Raw genomic sequence first — 15,676 nt, forward strand, 5'->3', positions numbered from 1 at the left:
AAGACATAGCCTTACTTCAATATGCGGATGAGACCATCTTCTTCTGTTCTTTAAATCAAATACACCACATTAAAGCTTTGCTTAACCTGTTTGAAATCTCATCCGACCAGAAAGTCAATTGGTCAAAATCATCTATTACTGGATTTAACATTGAACCAAACCTGTTGAACTCCATGGCAAGTTATCTTGGATGCAAAATTGAGATGTTTGCATGCACTTATCTAGGGCTCCCCCTGACCGCAAGATTACCCTCCAAGTCTTCTTGGCACCCGGTCATTGAGAGACTGGAAGGGCGTTTGGCATCCTGGAGAGGAAAATTCCTCTCCAAAGTTGGAAAACTGGTTTTAATAAAATCCTGCCTCCATCATTTCAAAAAAAATAAAAATAAAAATAAAAATAAAAATAAAATCCTGCCTCCATGGAATCCCTAGCTACTATCTGCCTATGTTCCGATGTCCTGCTTCTATTAGAGACAAAATTGAGTTACTTAAAAGAAGATTTATGTGGGGAGGGCCAAATGGTGAAAAAAATATCACTTAGCAAAATGGGAAGAGGTCTATTCGTGATACTGCCACTACTAATTCTGCTCTTCTCCTTTAATGGATTTGGAAATTTAACCTCTTCCCTGATCTAATCTGGAGAGCATTAGTATCTTCAAAAGCTAACAAACAATTGGGTTGGTGGACATAGGGGGGAAGACAATCTCGTCTATCCCCTGCTTGGAAAAAAATCGTGTTACTACTACCTGATTTCAAGAAAGTAGTCAAATGCTATGTTGGCAATGGAGCATCAACAAAATTTTGGTCCAATTGGTGGACTGGCCACTCCAGCCTCAAATTTTGTCATGAATCTATCTCAATCCTTGCCAGAAATACTGATGCCTCTATCTCAGAAATGTGATCTGAAACTGGGGGATGAAACTTGAACCTCAAAAGAGATCTTTCAAATTCTGAAGCCATTTTGGCTTCCAATCTTCTATCGAGCCTACCCTTAGCCAAACCCAGTAACAACCAAGATACTTTGATATGGACACCTTGTACAAAAGGTTCCTTCTCTACTATTTCAGCATACGACTTCCTTTGTAGCTCCTGCTTAGCTCAATCAAATCACCCTGCGGCCATTGCTTTGAATCTCCTTGCCCTGCCTCGAGGAAACTTTTTCATCTAAACTGCCTGCAAGAATAAAATCCTAACCTCTGACTCCTTAATCTGGTGGGGAACCCCCATCCTAGACCCCTTGTGCCCTTTCTGTAAAAATGCTCCAGAAACAACCAGTCACATTCTCCTATCCTGCCATTATGCCCATTCTATCTGGACCACTCTTTTAAACAAAATCGGGCTCCAGTACTGTGCTGCATCAAAATTGTCATCCACTATTCTCTCACTCATTGGCACTAGCCTCCAAAAGCTAGGAAAGATGATTCTCTCGTGCTGCATTGGGCATATCCTATGAAGACTATGGAAAGAAATAAAAAGGAGAAAATTCAAATTCAAATCTTCCTTCACTGAAATTCTGACTGATAACAATTCGGGTCAAGTAACTATCTGGCTTCTAAACTGAAAAGAATTCAGAAACTTCAGCAGCTCAAACTTAAGAGAAAATTGGCAGTTGGAACTCTTGGCGGGCCCTCTTGGTATCTCTGACTCTACAATAACAAAACTCTTGTGCTTGCTGAATGGAATTCAAGTTTTCTCTAGCCGGCTCACGGGCCCACTCTGCATCGAAGGAGACTCAAAGATTGTCATTAACTGGTGTGCAAACTCTATCAGACCTCCGTGGCGTCACTAGGACGTACTAAAAAATTTGTAATTTAATTTCCCTTTTGAATTGTACTTGGAAGCACATTCCTCGTTTTGCCAATCATTTGGCTGACATTCAGGCTAAGGCGGGCATTTCAGTCCAACACCTTGTTGTGGAGGAATGCCCTCTTTTCTGGGTTTGATTGTACTTCACTCTTCTTTTAATAGTTTATACACATCATTTCAAAAAAAAAAAAACTCCTGACTATATATATGAATTTCTAAAAACTCATGACTATGTTGAGTGTTAATGAATAGTCCCACATGGATTAGTGAGGACAAATATCTTGAGTTTATTAGTTGGGAAAGAGGTTTCCTAAGTTGGCTAGTCATTTTGGGATGGGCCTTGGACCCAACTTTACATAGTATTAGAGCAGGTACTCATATGTGGGCCTACATCATAACTATCCACTTGTAGAGAAACTATCCATTTGTAGAGCCACAAAAGAGGGCCTACACCTAAAATTATCCACTTGTAGAGCCACAAAAGAGGGCCTACACATGAGGGAGAGTGTTAAGGAATAGTCCCACATGGATTAGTGAGTACAAAGATCTTGAGTTTATTAGGTGGAAAAGAGGTTTCCTAAAGTTGGCTAGTCATTTTGGAATGGGCCTTGGACCCAACTTCACATTAAGGTATTCAGGAACAATCTTTCTGTAATTTTCGTGAACTTCTTTTTACTGATTTTTTGTTTTTAATCTCAAAAACCTGCTAAGAATTTGTCAACATTGCAGGTTCATGGTAATGTATGTGTGGCTAGTGTGGTAGTGACACAGACGTTGGACTGGAAGCTGCATGCTTTTGATGTGTTGACTGAGTTTGATGGACATAATGAAGCATCTACAGTTCCAATGCTGGTAAGTTAATGTTCTAGTACAGTTTGTTCTCCTCCAAATATTATATTACTAGTATGCTTTGTTCTTGTACTTGAAAAAAGAAAAAAAAATGTTAATTACAAAATAAGTTCTGACTTTGGGAACGTATAAGAGTTTTTAGTTGCTGTATTGGAACAAAGGTTTCTTCAGGATGATTTATTAATTTTTTTTTGTCACTGAACAAGTTATGTTATCAAATGTTGAACATCAGTCCTAAAAAGGAATTTCCCCTCTTCCTTCCATTAGTTATTTTTTTTTTCAAATGATGCTAAATTTTATTAAGTCAAAAGCTCAAAAGAGCAAGCTTACAAGGGGGAACTCTGATTCAACAATAGCTGAATTATCAGGACTACTAAACGGAATCGAAATTTTCTCAAATCATCTCTCGGATCCACTCTACATTGAAGGCGACCCAAAGATGGTCATCAACTAGTGTGCAAAATCTATCAGGCCCGTGGCGTCACTGGGATATGCATTTGGAAATATGTAATTTAATTTCTCATTTGAATTGTAATTGGAAGCACATTCCTCACTCTGCCAATCACTTGGCAGACACCCAGGCCAAGGCGGGCATTTCACTCCAACAACTAGTTGTGGAGGAAGGCCCTCCGACCTAGGTTTGCTTGTTTTTTCTCCTCTTTTAATCTATTTACACACTTAAAAAAAAAAACAAGGGGGAAGGGGGGGGAGGGGGGGTGTGGAATGCCTTCCAAACAATGAGAGATTGCTGAGAGGCTCCGAATTTTGCCAATTTATCAGCCAAGGAATTGGCTGATCTAGGAATGAGATTCCAAGTACAATGAATTGTGGACACAATGTCAGCAATACAATCAATGATAGGCCATTGGCACCAGAGGGGGAACTTTCTTTGGAGTACTGGCTGATGACTACCTTGGAGTCTTCTTCAATAAGCAGCTTACCGTGAAGACGGTCCTTGAAAATTTGAAGGCCATAAAGAAGGGCACTCACTTCAATAGCGTTGGAGTTGGCGATGCCCACCGACCCAGCATAAGAGAGAATAAAATCTCCACAACTATACCACCCGCACCCGCACCCGCCGGCCTAGGATAGCCCAAAGCACTGCCGTCAAAGTTGAGCTTGATGCAATCGCTTGGGGGAGGATCCCAAGTAGCCATGATCAACATCCTGTGAGGACCCACCATATAAGCGAGCAAACTCCAATTGTCGCGAAGTGAAACACTTGACAGAGTGGCAAATTCCTTTCTGGTATGCAACCAGCTAGAGATTAAACCCATTGCATAAGAAGCTGTACTATCTAGCGTACTGGATTTTGAATTGAATCTTTGGTTGTTGCGCTCAAGCCATAGACACCATGAGACGTGCACAAGGCATGCCAAGAGGATTAACTTGTCCAATCTAGGTAGGCGAGTCCCCATTACCATCTGACAAGTGCCGAAGAGGTCCTGGTGAAGCCCCATTTGGAAGCCAATCTTCTGAAAAATCATCATCCAAACTTGCCAAGAGAACCCATAGTGCAGAGGAACATGCTGAACTGTCTTGTCACACACACCACAGAGAGGACAGGTGCGCTCAGGAGCGGTGAAGCCTCTTTTGTGGAGTTTATCAGAAGTGAGAATCTGGTCTCTGATGGCAGTCCACGTAAAAAACTTGATCTTGCTAGGCACGGAAAGCTTCCATGCCAGATTTACCTTATGCTCAGGCTAGATGGAATCGTATTCTTTGATGTGAGAATAGGCGGAGGCAACCGTAAAAAGACCATTGATGCTGGGCTTCTATGTTAGTTCATCAGTCGCATGCTTCCGAATAGTAATGCTGCTGAGCCTAGAGAGGAGAGAGTAAAAATTTGTGTCTTCCTCATCGTTTAGCCCCCGACGGAATGGAAGACTCCACGAATGGTCACTCCAAGAGTCAACCACTGAGCAGGAAAGGTCTCTAGCCACCCTAGAGAGCCCCAGAAAGTCCTCTGAGAGGGAGCAGGGGCAGGGGCCGCACCACTTGTCTGACCAAAAGCAGCGGGTCCTCCCATTTCCAGTGTAGAAAGATGTTGCAGCCCTGAAGGTTGGGAGTAACTTATAAACTGATTTCTAAATCGGGGATAAGAGACGAGTGATGCCACCTTCTCTCCACCAATACCCGGAAAACTGAAGATAGAACCTGACCATATCCCTCCATAGGCTGCTGTGTTTGACATTGAAGTTCCAGATCCATTTGAGCATTAGGGCTTTGCTCATCTCCTTTGTAAGCCGGATGCCTAAACCACCCCTATTGTGAGGCAAGCAAATTTTCGTCCAGCTAACCAGATGGTATCTGGTGTCTTCTGATCCTCTCTAGAGAAAACGCTGACGAATGGCGTCAATCTTGGAGCAAACTGAAGCCGGACATTGCATGAATGATAAGAGATAGTTTGGCAGCCCCGCTAAGCATGACTTGAGAAGAGTGAGTCACCCCATTGTAGATAGAAATTTGCCCCTCCAAGTAGCTAATCTCTTCTCAAATTTCTCGATAAGGGGGGACCATAGCGCCATCGAAGGCCAAATGTGTCGATGTGATAGCCAAGGAGAGTGGTTTTCTTCCAATTAATATTCTACCCAGAAGCCAACTCAAATAAGCCCAAAACTGCACACAACTTTTTAATCTGATCCACGGTGCCAACCCCAAAACAAATAGTGTCATCTGCAAGTTGGAGGATCAGAATATCGAAGGCCGCGCGACCTGCCGTGGGGAGAAGCCATCCCAAATTCTTGGCCGAGTAAATTAAGGACGAGAGATATTCGGCCACCACATTGAAGAGCAAGGGGTTTAAGGGGTCTCCCTTTCCGATTCCCCTGGATCCCTTAAAATAACCGCAAAAAGTTCCGTTGAGAAGAATGGAGCAGTTGGTAGAGGAAATACAGCTTTGGATCCATAAAGGCCACTTTGCACTAAATCCCTTCTTTCCTAGGAGAGTGTGCAAAAACTTCCAATTAACTCTGTCAAAAGCTTTCTCAAAGTCTAATTTGAGGATGAATCTGGGGAGCTTCAACGCCTTGAAGTGGTGGATGAGCTTGTGACATGTCATGGCCGAATCTAAGATGTTCCTTCCCTTGAGGAAGGCACTTTGACCGTGATGAATAGCAGTCGGAAGGACCACACAGAGGCGATTAGCGAGGAGACGTGCTATCACCTTGTAGGTACTGGTGGTGAGACTGATAGGCCGGAAATCTGAAGGGAGCTTTGCCCCTTCTTTTTTAGGGATAAGGGCAATAAAGGAAGCTCTGATACTCTTGTACCTGATGCCTTGATGATAGAAGGAATGGACCATGTGGGCCATGTCTTCATTGATGAGGGGCCAACAACGACGGTAAAATTCACCATTAAATCCGTTTGGGCCCGGAGCACGATCCAGAGGGAGCCCCAAGACTGTTTTTTCAATTTCATGACAGGAGAAGGGGAGCTCAATGAGGTTGGCTGCTGCCGATGGAATAGCCTGAATATTGACCTTTTGAAAGAAAGGGCGAACTGATTGGCATTCAGAATATAGATTTGCAAAAAAGTTCACCAATGAGTCAGAGATAAAGGATCGTTCCGATGTGGTCTCACCATTGACACTGAGCGAAGTGATGCGATTGGCTCTTCTCCGGGCTGATGCGACAACATGGAAGAACTTGGTATTTGCATCCCCTTCTGAGAGCCACTTGAAGCGAGCACGCTGCTTCCAATGCACGAGATCTCTATGAACAAAAGATTGCAAGTGCCCTTGGAGGGCATATCTTTGAGCCGCTTTAGATGAAGAGAGGCCTCTAGACTCCTCCTCTGAGTCTAATGAAGCAATCTGGGCAATGGCAGAGACTCTCTCTGCCGAGGTGAAGGCCTTTCTCGTAGTGGCTCAGGAGCGCAGCAGTGGCTTCAACAACTTAAGCGTAATCGGGAGGGACTAGCAACGACCATCCTCTGCTAGAAGGACTGGATAGAGGTGTCAAAAGAAAGGTCTGCATCCAAGCATTGTTGAATCTGAACAGGGGGGGGGGGGGGGGACTGTCGAAGTGAGTATCAACCATGATCGGCCAATAATTTAATACTACTCGATTGAGAACTTTGCCGTTGGCATTGTTGTAGAGCTGGAGCCAGTCATTATTGGCTAAGAACCGATCAAACTTGGATAGGATGGGGTGCTCTTTTCCATTAGACCAAGTGAAGGTCTTCTCGGATAGAACGATCTCGTCCAGGTCCCAGTAGCCAATAAAGTCCGCAAATAGCCTCATGGAGGTTGTGATTCTCTGAGAAGGCGGGGACTTCTCGTGGCAGAAGCGGGTAATGTTGAAGTCGCCCGCTAGCATCAAGGGAATAGGCCATTTTTGACAAACCATTAGGAGGTCATCCTAGAAGAGATGTCGCTCGTTGTGCCTAGTTGGGCCGTAGACTCCCACGAGACACCAAATGTTTCCCGAGCCTCGGTCTCTCAGCTTGGCTCCTAGGGAGTAGGTGCCACAACATTTGTCTAGCACCTCGATAGTACTAGTGTCCCACACAAGTAGGATGCCATCACCTTTAGTACGGGCAAGGAGACTACGAATGGATGCGTTGCGGTCCAGAATAAACGAGTCCTCCTGTTTCTTGGGTAGAAGGAGGTTGCGACCTTGGAAGGCTGGAAACAACTTATAAATGGATTTCCAAATCGGGGATAGACGGCAAGGAGCGCTTCCCTCTCTCCACCATTGCCCTAGAATCTGAAGATAGTGGCACACCATATTTCTCCACAAATTTCTATGGTTGGCTTTGAGGATCCAAATCCACTTAAGCAGGAGGGCATTATTCATATCCTTTGTAGGCCGAATGCTCAACCCACTCTATTCTGAGGCATACAAATATCCTTCTAACTGACCAAATGATATCTGAATGTGTCTTCCGATCCTTTCCATAGGAAGCGATAACGAATAGCATCTATCTTTGAGCACACAACGGTTGGACACTTAATAAAAGATAGGAGATAATTTGGCAGGCCAGCCAAGCAAGACTTTAGCAGAGTAAGTCTACCTGTTGTGGATTGGAGCTTCTCAAATTTTTCAATAAGGGGGGACCAAAGCCCAGTCGTGGGTCAAGAATCAAAAAGGGGGAGGTCCAAATATGTTGCAGGTTTACTCTCCAGAGAGCATCCCAGGAAATCAGCCATACCTCTGAGCTCAACTCCATCTATATAATATCCCAGTAGAGTGGTTTTCCTCCAATTGATTTTCTGATCCGAAGCCAACTCGAATAGACCAAGAACAACTCTCCAACTCCTTGATCTGATCCATGGTGCCCACATCGAAGCAAATAGTGTCATCCGCAAACTGAAGAATCGGTATGTCAAAAGCCGCAATATCTGTTTTGGGTAGAAGCTAGCCCAAATCCTTGGTCGAATAAATCAGAGAAGAGAGATATTCTGCCACCACATTAAAAAGCAATGGGGACATGGGGTCCCCCTGACGAATGCGCTGAGTGCCTTTAAAAAATCCACACACTGTACCATTCAGAAGCACCGAGTAGCTGGCTGAGGAGATGCAGCTTTGAATCTAAAATCTCCAGTTAACACCAAAACCCATTCTTTCCAAAAGAATATCAAGAAGCTTCCAATTGACTCTATCGAATGCCTTCTCAAAATCTAGCTTGGGAAAAAATCTGGGGAGGTTCAAGATCTTAAAGTGGTGTAGAAGCTCATGACAAGCCATGGCAGAATCTAGGATGCTCCTCCCTTTGATGAAGGTACTCTACCCTTAGTGAATAGCAATCGGAAGAACTGCTATGAGACAATTGGCAAGAAGATGCATAATGATTTTATAGGTGCTGGTGGTGAGACTGATAGGCTAGAGTTCTGAAAGAAGCTCAACCCCGACTTTTTTGGGAATAAGGGCGATGAATGAAGCCCCAATACTCTTGAAAGCAATGCTCGTGTGGTAGAACGAGTGGACCATGCGAGCTATGTCTTCACCGATGAGGGGCCAGCAGTGCCGGTAGAATTCGCCATTGAATCCGTTCGAGCCTGGAGCACGATCTAGAGGGAGCGCCATTGCAGCTTTCTCGATTTCTCTACTAGAAAAGGGGAGCTCAATAAGACCAACAACTGCAACAAGTATGGCCATAAGATAAATCCGCTGAAAAAAAGGGGCGAACTGTCTGCCCTTCAGTGTAGAGATCTGCAAAAAAAGCTTACCAAATTGTTAGAAATAAAGGCTCTGTCTGAGGTAATCTCACTATTGAAACAGAGCGATGTGATACGATTGACTCTTTTTCTGCTAGTGGCAACAACATAAAAAATGTTGTATTGGCGTCCCCCTCCAAAAGCCATTTGAACCGAGCTCGCTGCTTCCAATGTACTAGATTGCAATGATCGAAGTTCTGCAGCTTCCCCATGAGAGCAAAGTGTTGAGCTGATTCAGCATGGGTTAGGGTTCTAGCCTCATCGTCCTCGTCAATGATAGCCACCTGAGCAAGGGCGGAAGCTTTCTCCGCTGAACGAGAGGACTGGTGCTCGAGGGCCCAAGAGCGTAAAAGAGGCTTGAGAAGCTTGAGTTGCACCAGGAGGGACCATCCGCTAGGTCCAATAACAACAATCCTCCTCCAAAAGGACTGAATCAAAGAATCAAATGAGGGGTCCTTGATCCAAGCATTGTTGAACCAGAATGGTAGAGAGAGGGGGGGGAGGGGGGGGGGGGGGGGGGGGGGGGGGCGCAATTGCCGAAGTGAGTGTCCATCATGATCGGCCAATGATCAGAGACAATCCGGTTAAACACTTTACTAGTAACATCACTATATAGCCGCATCCAATCTTTGCTAGCAAGAAGCCGGTCAAGCTTTGAAAGCAGAGGGGGCTGCCTTCCGTTGGACCAAGTGAATGTCTTCCCGAATAAAGCAATTTCATTGAGCTCCCGCTTCCAATAAAGTCAGCAAGAAACCTCATGGAGGTAGTAATCCTCCTAGACGGCAGGGACTTCTCGTGGCAGAATCGGGTCACATTGAAGTCACTGGCAAGAAAAAGTGGAACAGGTCATCTTTGATAGACCAACAGAAGGTCATCCCAAAAGATGTGTCTCTCGCTATGTCTAGAAGGCCCATAGACCTCCACGAGACACCGAATGTTACTTGAGCATTTGTCATGCAGCTTCACTCCCAGCGCATAGCTACCTTGAAAGCTATCCATCACCTCAATGGCACCAGTATCCCAAATGAGAAGGATGCCACCTGCCATTGACAGTGATCCAACTGGCTCTCTCAGAGGCCAAATATCATGAACGAAGCCTAGCGGAAGAGATGCCACCTTAGTCTCTTGAAGCACGTCATTGCTAGATTTAGTAGAGGTGAAGAGGCTACGAATAGACGCACGGTGCCGCGATGAGCCAATTCCATGAATGTTCCATGAGAGCACAATCATTGATCATTTTGCTTTTTCTTTGACATTTTCGAGGGGTGGTTGTCCCCCAGAAGTGGCCATGCGAAGACAGTTCCCATCAATTTAGCTAGCTCCACGATTTGTGCCCAGGTTTTCGGGTCGTACTTGTGCTGCTCGGATTGGAGTGCCTCTACAAACCTCTGAGATTGTTTACCTGATTCCGGGAAGACGAAAGGGCCCGTCTCAGATCCTGAGGGAGGCGAGCTTGAGCACTAGGCTCTCCCAGAAGTAGTTGCCGTGGCTGCCCTCTGTTTCTCCTCTGGTATGTAGCTATGGTGGGTTGTGGGGGATTTTGAGGGCGGTCTTGAGGAGATAAGGTGGCAACACGAGTCATGACAGGATTGCAAGGGGAAGACCACACTTCTTGGGGAGGAGTAAAGCCTGCACATGCTGTTTCTCAATGTAATGCCAGGTTGTGGGGTATTGCCAACTGGCTTCACTACAATAGGGTGCTCCACGTGTTGGAAGTTAGACATAGTTCCAATGTCGACTCGGATCTAGAATCGAGCATTATCAACCAATACACATTTGAAATGTACTCCAACGCATTGTTAGAGGGGGTTGATGAGCACCCGGGCCCCATCAAGTCGATGCCAGTGCTCAGTAAGTGGGTCTGAAGCAATGATGGATCCGAACTCCTCCATGATGCCGGAGAAGACCAAATGCTGCCAAAGCTCCACTGGCAAACCTGGTAAGGTCACCCATTCACTCCCAGCGCATAGCTACCTTGAAAGCTATCCATCACATCAATGGCACCAGTATCCCAAATGAGAAGGATGCCACCTGCCATTGACAGTGATCCAACCGGCTCTCTCAGAGGCCAAATATCATGAACGAAGCCTAGCGGAAGAGACGCCACCTTAGTCTCTTGAAGCACGTCATTGCTAGATTTAGTAGAGGTGAAGAGGCTACGAATAGACGCACGGTGCCGCGATGAGCCAATTCCATGAATGTTCCATGAGAGCACAATCATTGATCATTTTGCTTTTTCTTTGACATTTTCGAGGGGTGTTTGTCCCCCAGAAGTGGCCATGCGAAGACAGTTCCCATCAATTTAGCTAGCTCCACGATTTGTGCCCAGGTTTTCGGGTCTTACTTGTGCTGCTCGGATTGGAGTGCCTCTACAAACCTCTGAGATTGTTTACCTGATTCCGGGAAGACGAAAGGGCCCGTCTCAGATCCTGAGGGAGGCGAGCTTGAGCACTAGGCTCTCCCAGAAGTAGTTGCCGTGGCTGCCCTCTGTTTCTCCTCTGGTATGTAGCTATGGTGGGTTGTGGGGGATTTTGAGGGCGGTCTTGAGGAGATAAAGGTGGCAACACGAGTCATGACAGGATTGCAAGGGGAAGACCACACTTCTTGGGGAGGAGTGAAGCCTGCACATGCTGTTTCTCAATGTAATGCCAGGTTGTGGGGTATTGCCAACTGGCTTCACAACTGGCTTCACTACAATAGGGTGCTCCACGTGTTGGAAGTTAGACATAGTTCCAATGTCGACTCAGATCCAGAATCGAGCATTATCAACCAATACACATTTGAAATGTACTCCAACGCATTGTTGGAGGGGGTTGATGAGCACCCGGGCCCCATCAAGTCGATGCTAGTGCTCAGTAAGTGGGTCTGAAGCAATGATGGATCCGAACTCCTCCATGATGCCGGAGAAGACCAAATGCTGCCAAAGCTCCACTGGCAAACCTGGTAAGGTCACCCATTACCTGAACTGACTGGATGGCGTCGATGGAAGCCATTCACTTATTCTTAGGATTCCTAAAGGGGGATGAGGAGCGAGGGCGCGGGCCGCCAATGTCTCCGGTTGGGTATGGTAATGTACAAGCCAGGTTTGGGGGGCGAAGAAGGAGATTCTAGGGGGGGTGTATGTGAGGTTTAGCCGATCCAACAACCACTAGATGCTGGATTTGTCGGTTTCAAGGGTGGAGTGGGTGGTAATAGACCATGCCAGGGCAAGCCACTCGTCACGGAGAAGGTTTGGGGGAAGGAGAATGATTTTCTTAGGCTCAAAAGGGAGGGAGGAGGGTGCTGGTTCAGAGAAGCTTACAGCGGTAGGCTTTTTCGGAGGGTATGGTTCGGGGTGCTTTGGGGGAGGAGAGTTAAGGAGGGAGAAAGGTCGTGTGTGGGAGAAAAGGTTTTGGCGAGGCTCAAGAAGAAAAGGTGGAAAAGCCAGGGTATTGTTGCCGGAGGTCACCGGAAAACTCGTCGGCGCCGGAGAAAAGCTCTGGAGAGCTTCTGCCAGTTCTTTCCTGCCGAAGCCGGAGATCGTGCTCTCTGGGATGAAGAGGCGAGAAAGGATTGTGCTCCATCGTTGCTGCGTGATTCTGCAGTCACGACGACCACAGAGAGAGGTCACAGAGAAGAGGAAAACCATATTTTCCGACCATAGTTCGCATGTCCACCTCGATTTATCTTCCCTACAGTGAAGGAACTGCTGGACAAAGGCTGAGATGGCAGCTGTGGAGACAGAGACGAAGGAGAACTTCGTCCCGCTTGCCGAACTGATTCTTACGACAGTTCCCAAGCTCTGGATGACATTTTCGACTGTAACTCGATTTTTCCCGTAAGAAAATTGAAAACAACTGTCATCTTTTTTGCTAGGAAACAGCCGTCCATTCCGCATCCTTGGGTTTCTTTGACATCAGCCGCTGCTCGCCGGAAGAGGTTCTGGTGTCTTCGCCGAAGATTTTGCCGTTGTTGTTAGAGGCGATGACTCTGCATTTCGATGATGCTCGGAGCGTCGGTGATTGTCGTTGGAGGTGTTGACGGCAGGTGGGTGACCGGTGAGCCCGGGACCGGGGACGGTGACTGGTGGGGCCATCCTCTCTCGCTTAGACATTTTCGAAGATGGTGGCGCACATTAGCAATTTTGAAATCGCCGGCGCACGTTACGACAAATAATACTCAATTAATATATCAATTGCACCTACGAAGTTGCACAGACTAGGTGGGCCCCATTGAGCCGAATTAGGTTTTCGTCAAACAGTCACCATAACACCTAATAATATGTATAAAACCTTAATTTTAGGGATTTCAACCAACAAGTACCAGAAATCACAAAATCCAGGCTAATGTCAGCCTTCTAGAGGATTACGCAGGCACTGGACACAATATTGGAGTCTACACACACTAAGAATCAGAGAATCCCAAGTAAAGAACCCTCTTGGGGCACTAATCAGACATAGGACTGCTCAATTAGTAGTATAAATCATCAACTCTAGGGTTATTGCAGAGAAAGAGAAAAAAAGAATCCAAAATTTTGACACAAGTCAAGACCAAACCTTGAAATTCCCTTTTCTGAGATGATGTTGTATTCAATAGAGGGAGTGAGGATGCTTCACTGGCTTGAAGTCAGGACCGATCACTTTGATACCATGTCAATTATTGAAGGAAAGAGAGTTGAGAGAGAGAAGAGGTAAAGGGAAGAAGAAATGAAGAGTTTTGGAGAAGAGTGCACAACTTTGGATGGGGTAAAAAGTCAAGCCCCATCTCCCTTTTATTAACTTAAGTGAGTAGAGAGAAAAAGACCTCTATACCCCTCATACAAGCACTCCTATCTCCATAGTTACATGCCCAAATGCTATGAAAATTGGACCATAGACAAATGCAAACTCTATGAAATAACCAAACTACCCTTTACATTATATTTAACAACGTACTTCTAAATTCCAATTATCGATGACTTTGCATGCAATCATTCTGTTTAGCGGCACTGAAAAATCTCGATGGAGGAAATGGGTTTGTTATATCTAGTGTCTATGGGCCTTCTGTTGGTGCTAATCGACAATACTTTTGGGATAAATTTGGGGCAAGATCTCCATTGAGGTGTTCTAGTTTGGGGTTGGGGTCAGGGTGTCAAGGGGGAGATTTTAATACGGTTAGAGATTCAGCGGAGAGAACTGAAGCTACATGTGTTACAACAGTCACTTGATAGCGGCATTTGTCAGATGGTTATGGGGATTCACCTTCCTAGATTGGGCAAGTTAATTCTCTTGGCATGCCTTGCGCACGTCCCATGGTGTATATGGTTTGAGCTTAACAACTGTAGATACAATTCAAAAGCTAGTACCTCGGATAATATGGCTTCTTATGTAGTGGGCTTAATCTCCAGTTGGTTGCATAGTAGAAAGGAATTTGCGTCTCTATCGGGTGTTTCCCTTCCTGATAATTGGAGTTTGCTCGCTTATATGACGGGTCCTCGCAGGATTCCGGTCATGGCTACTTGGGATCCTCCCCCAGGCAACTGCATCAAACAACTTTGATGGCAATGATTTAGGCTGTCCAGGACTGGCAGGAGTAGGTGGTGTTTTTAGAGAGTTGTGGAGTTTCTATTCTCTCCTATGCTAGGCCGATGGGCATCGTCGATTCCAACACTGCTGAAGTGAGTGGTCTTCTTTTTGGCCTTCAAATCTTCAAGAACCGTCTTCACGGTAAGCTGCTTATTGAAGGAGACTCCAAGGTTGTCATCAATTGGTGCTCAAAAGAAAGCTCCCCCCCTGGCGCCATTGGCCTATCATTGATTGTATTGCTGACATTGTGTCCTCAATTCGTTGTAATTTGAATCTCATTCCTAGATCAGCCAATTCCTTGGCTGATAAATTGGCTAAATTCGGAATCTCCTAGCAATCTCTCATTGTTTGGGAATGCTTCCCCTTGTAATTTTGCTCTTTTGAGCTTTTGATTTAATAAAATTCAGCATAATTTAAAAAAAAAGCCACGTGACAGGTTGATGACTTTATAAATGAGTTCTCATGGATCTGGTATGTCTGATGCCATCTATACTTGGTGTAATGGGCAAATACCTCTTCTTTTGTCCAAGTTATATTGTTTTTTGGTAACTGAGGAATTGTTAGATCTGTTTCCAAGCTCCAATGCCAGAAGTTTGCTTACATAGGTCTCTGATCACTGAGGAATTGTTTGACTGCTGTTCCCCTCCCCTTTCTAGAGAGTGTGGTTCGATCATCCGGTTTTTTTTTTTTTTTTTTTTTTTTTTGAAATGATGCTGATTTTTATTAAGACAAAAACTCAAAAGAGCAATTTACAAAGGAGGGAAACCTTCCCAAACAATGAGAGATTGCTGGGAAGTTCTGAATTTTGCCAATTTATTAGCCAGAGAGTTGGCTGATCTAGGAATGAGATTCCAATTACAATGAATAGAAGATACAATGTCCGCAATACTATTCGTGATGGGCCAGTGGTGCCAAGGGGGGAAGTTGTCTTTGGAATACCAACTAATAACCGTCTTCGAGTCGCCTTCAATGATTAACTTGCATAGAGACGATCCCTGAAGATTTGGAGGCCGAACAACAGGGCACTAACTTCAGTAGTATTAGAATCGGCAATGCCCACCGGACCAGCGTAAGAAAGAATAGGGTCTCCATTCTTACCTCTGAACACATCACTTGCTCGAGTCGGCCCAAGACATCCAATAACACTACCATCAAAATTCAGCTTAATGCAGTCGCAAGAGGGAGGATCCCAGATGGCCATACTTGGAGTTCTGTTGGGGCCAGACATATGAGCGATCAAATTCCAATTTTCCCGAAGGGAACCCCCGATAGAGTGGCAAAATCCTTCCTTGTATGAAGCCAGCTCGAGATGAGGCCAA

At 45.4% G+C, this 15,676-nt stretch overlaps 1 protein-coding gene across 1 annotated transcript in view; it reads left to right on the forward strand.

The window, feature by feature from the left end:
* LOC137949706 (uncharacterized) overlaps positions 1-15,676 on the forward strand; it is an 82,736-nt gene that overhangs the window by 19,474 nt on the left and 47,586 nt on the right. Inside the window, exon 5 of the mRNA XM_068795853.1 lies at positions 2,535-2,657. Within this exon, the coding sequence (XP_068651954.1) occupies positions 2,535-2,657 (123 nt within the window). The remainder of the gene's footprint in view (positions 1-2,534; positions 2,658-15,676) is intronic.

This window comes from Aristolochia californica, unplaced genomic scaffold, assembly GCF_029961685.1.
Source record: "Aristolochia californica isolate CCGP_79_NKW_82.1479 unplaced genomic scaffold, dmAriCali1.0.hap1 SCAF_14, whole genome shotgun sequence".
Classification (NCBI taxonomy): domain Eukaryota; kingdom Viridiplantae; phylum Streptophyta; class Magnoliopsida; order Piperales; family Aristolochiaceae; genus Aristolochia; species Aristolochia californica.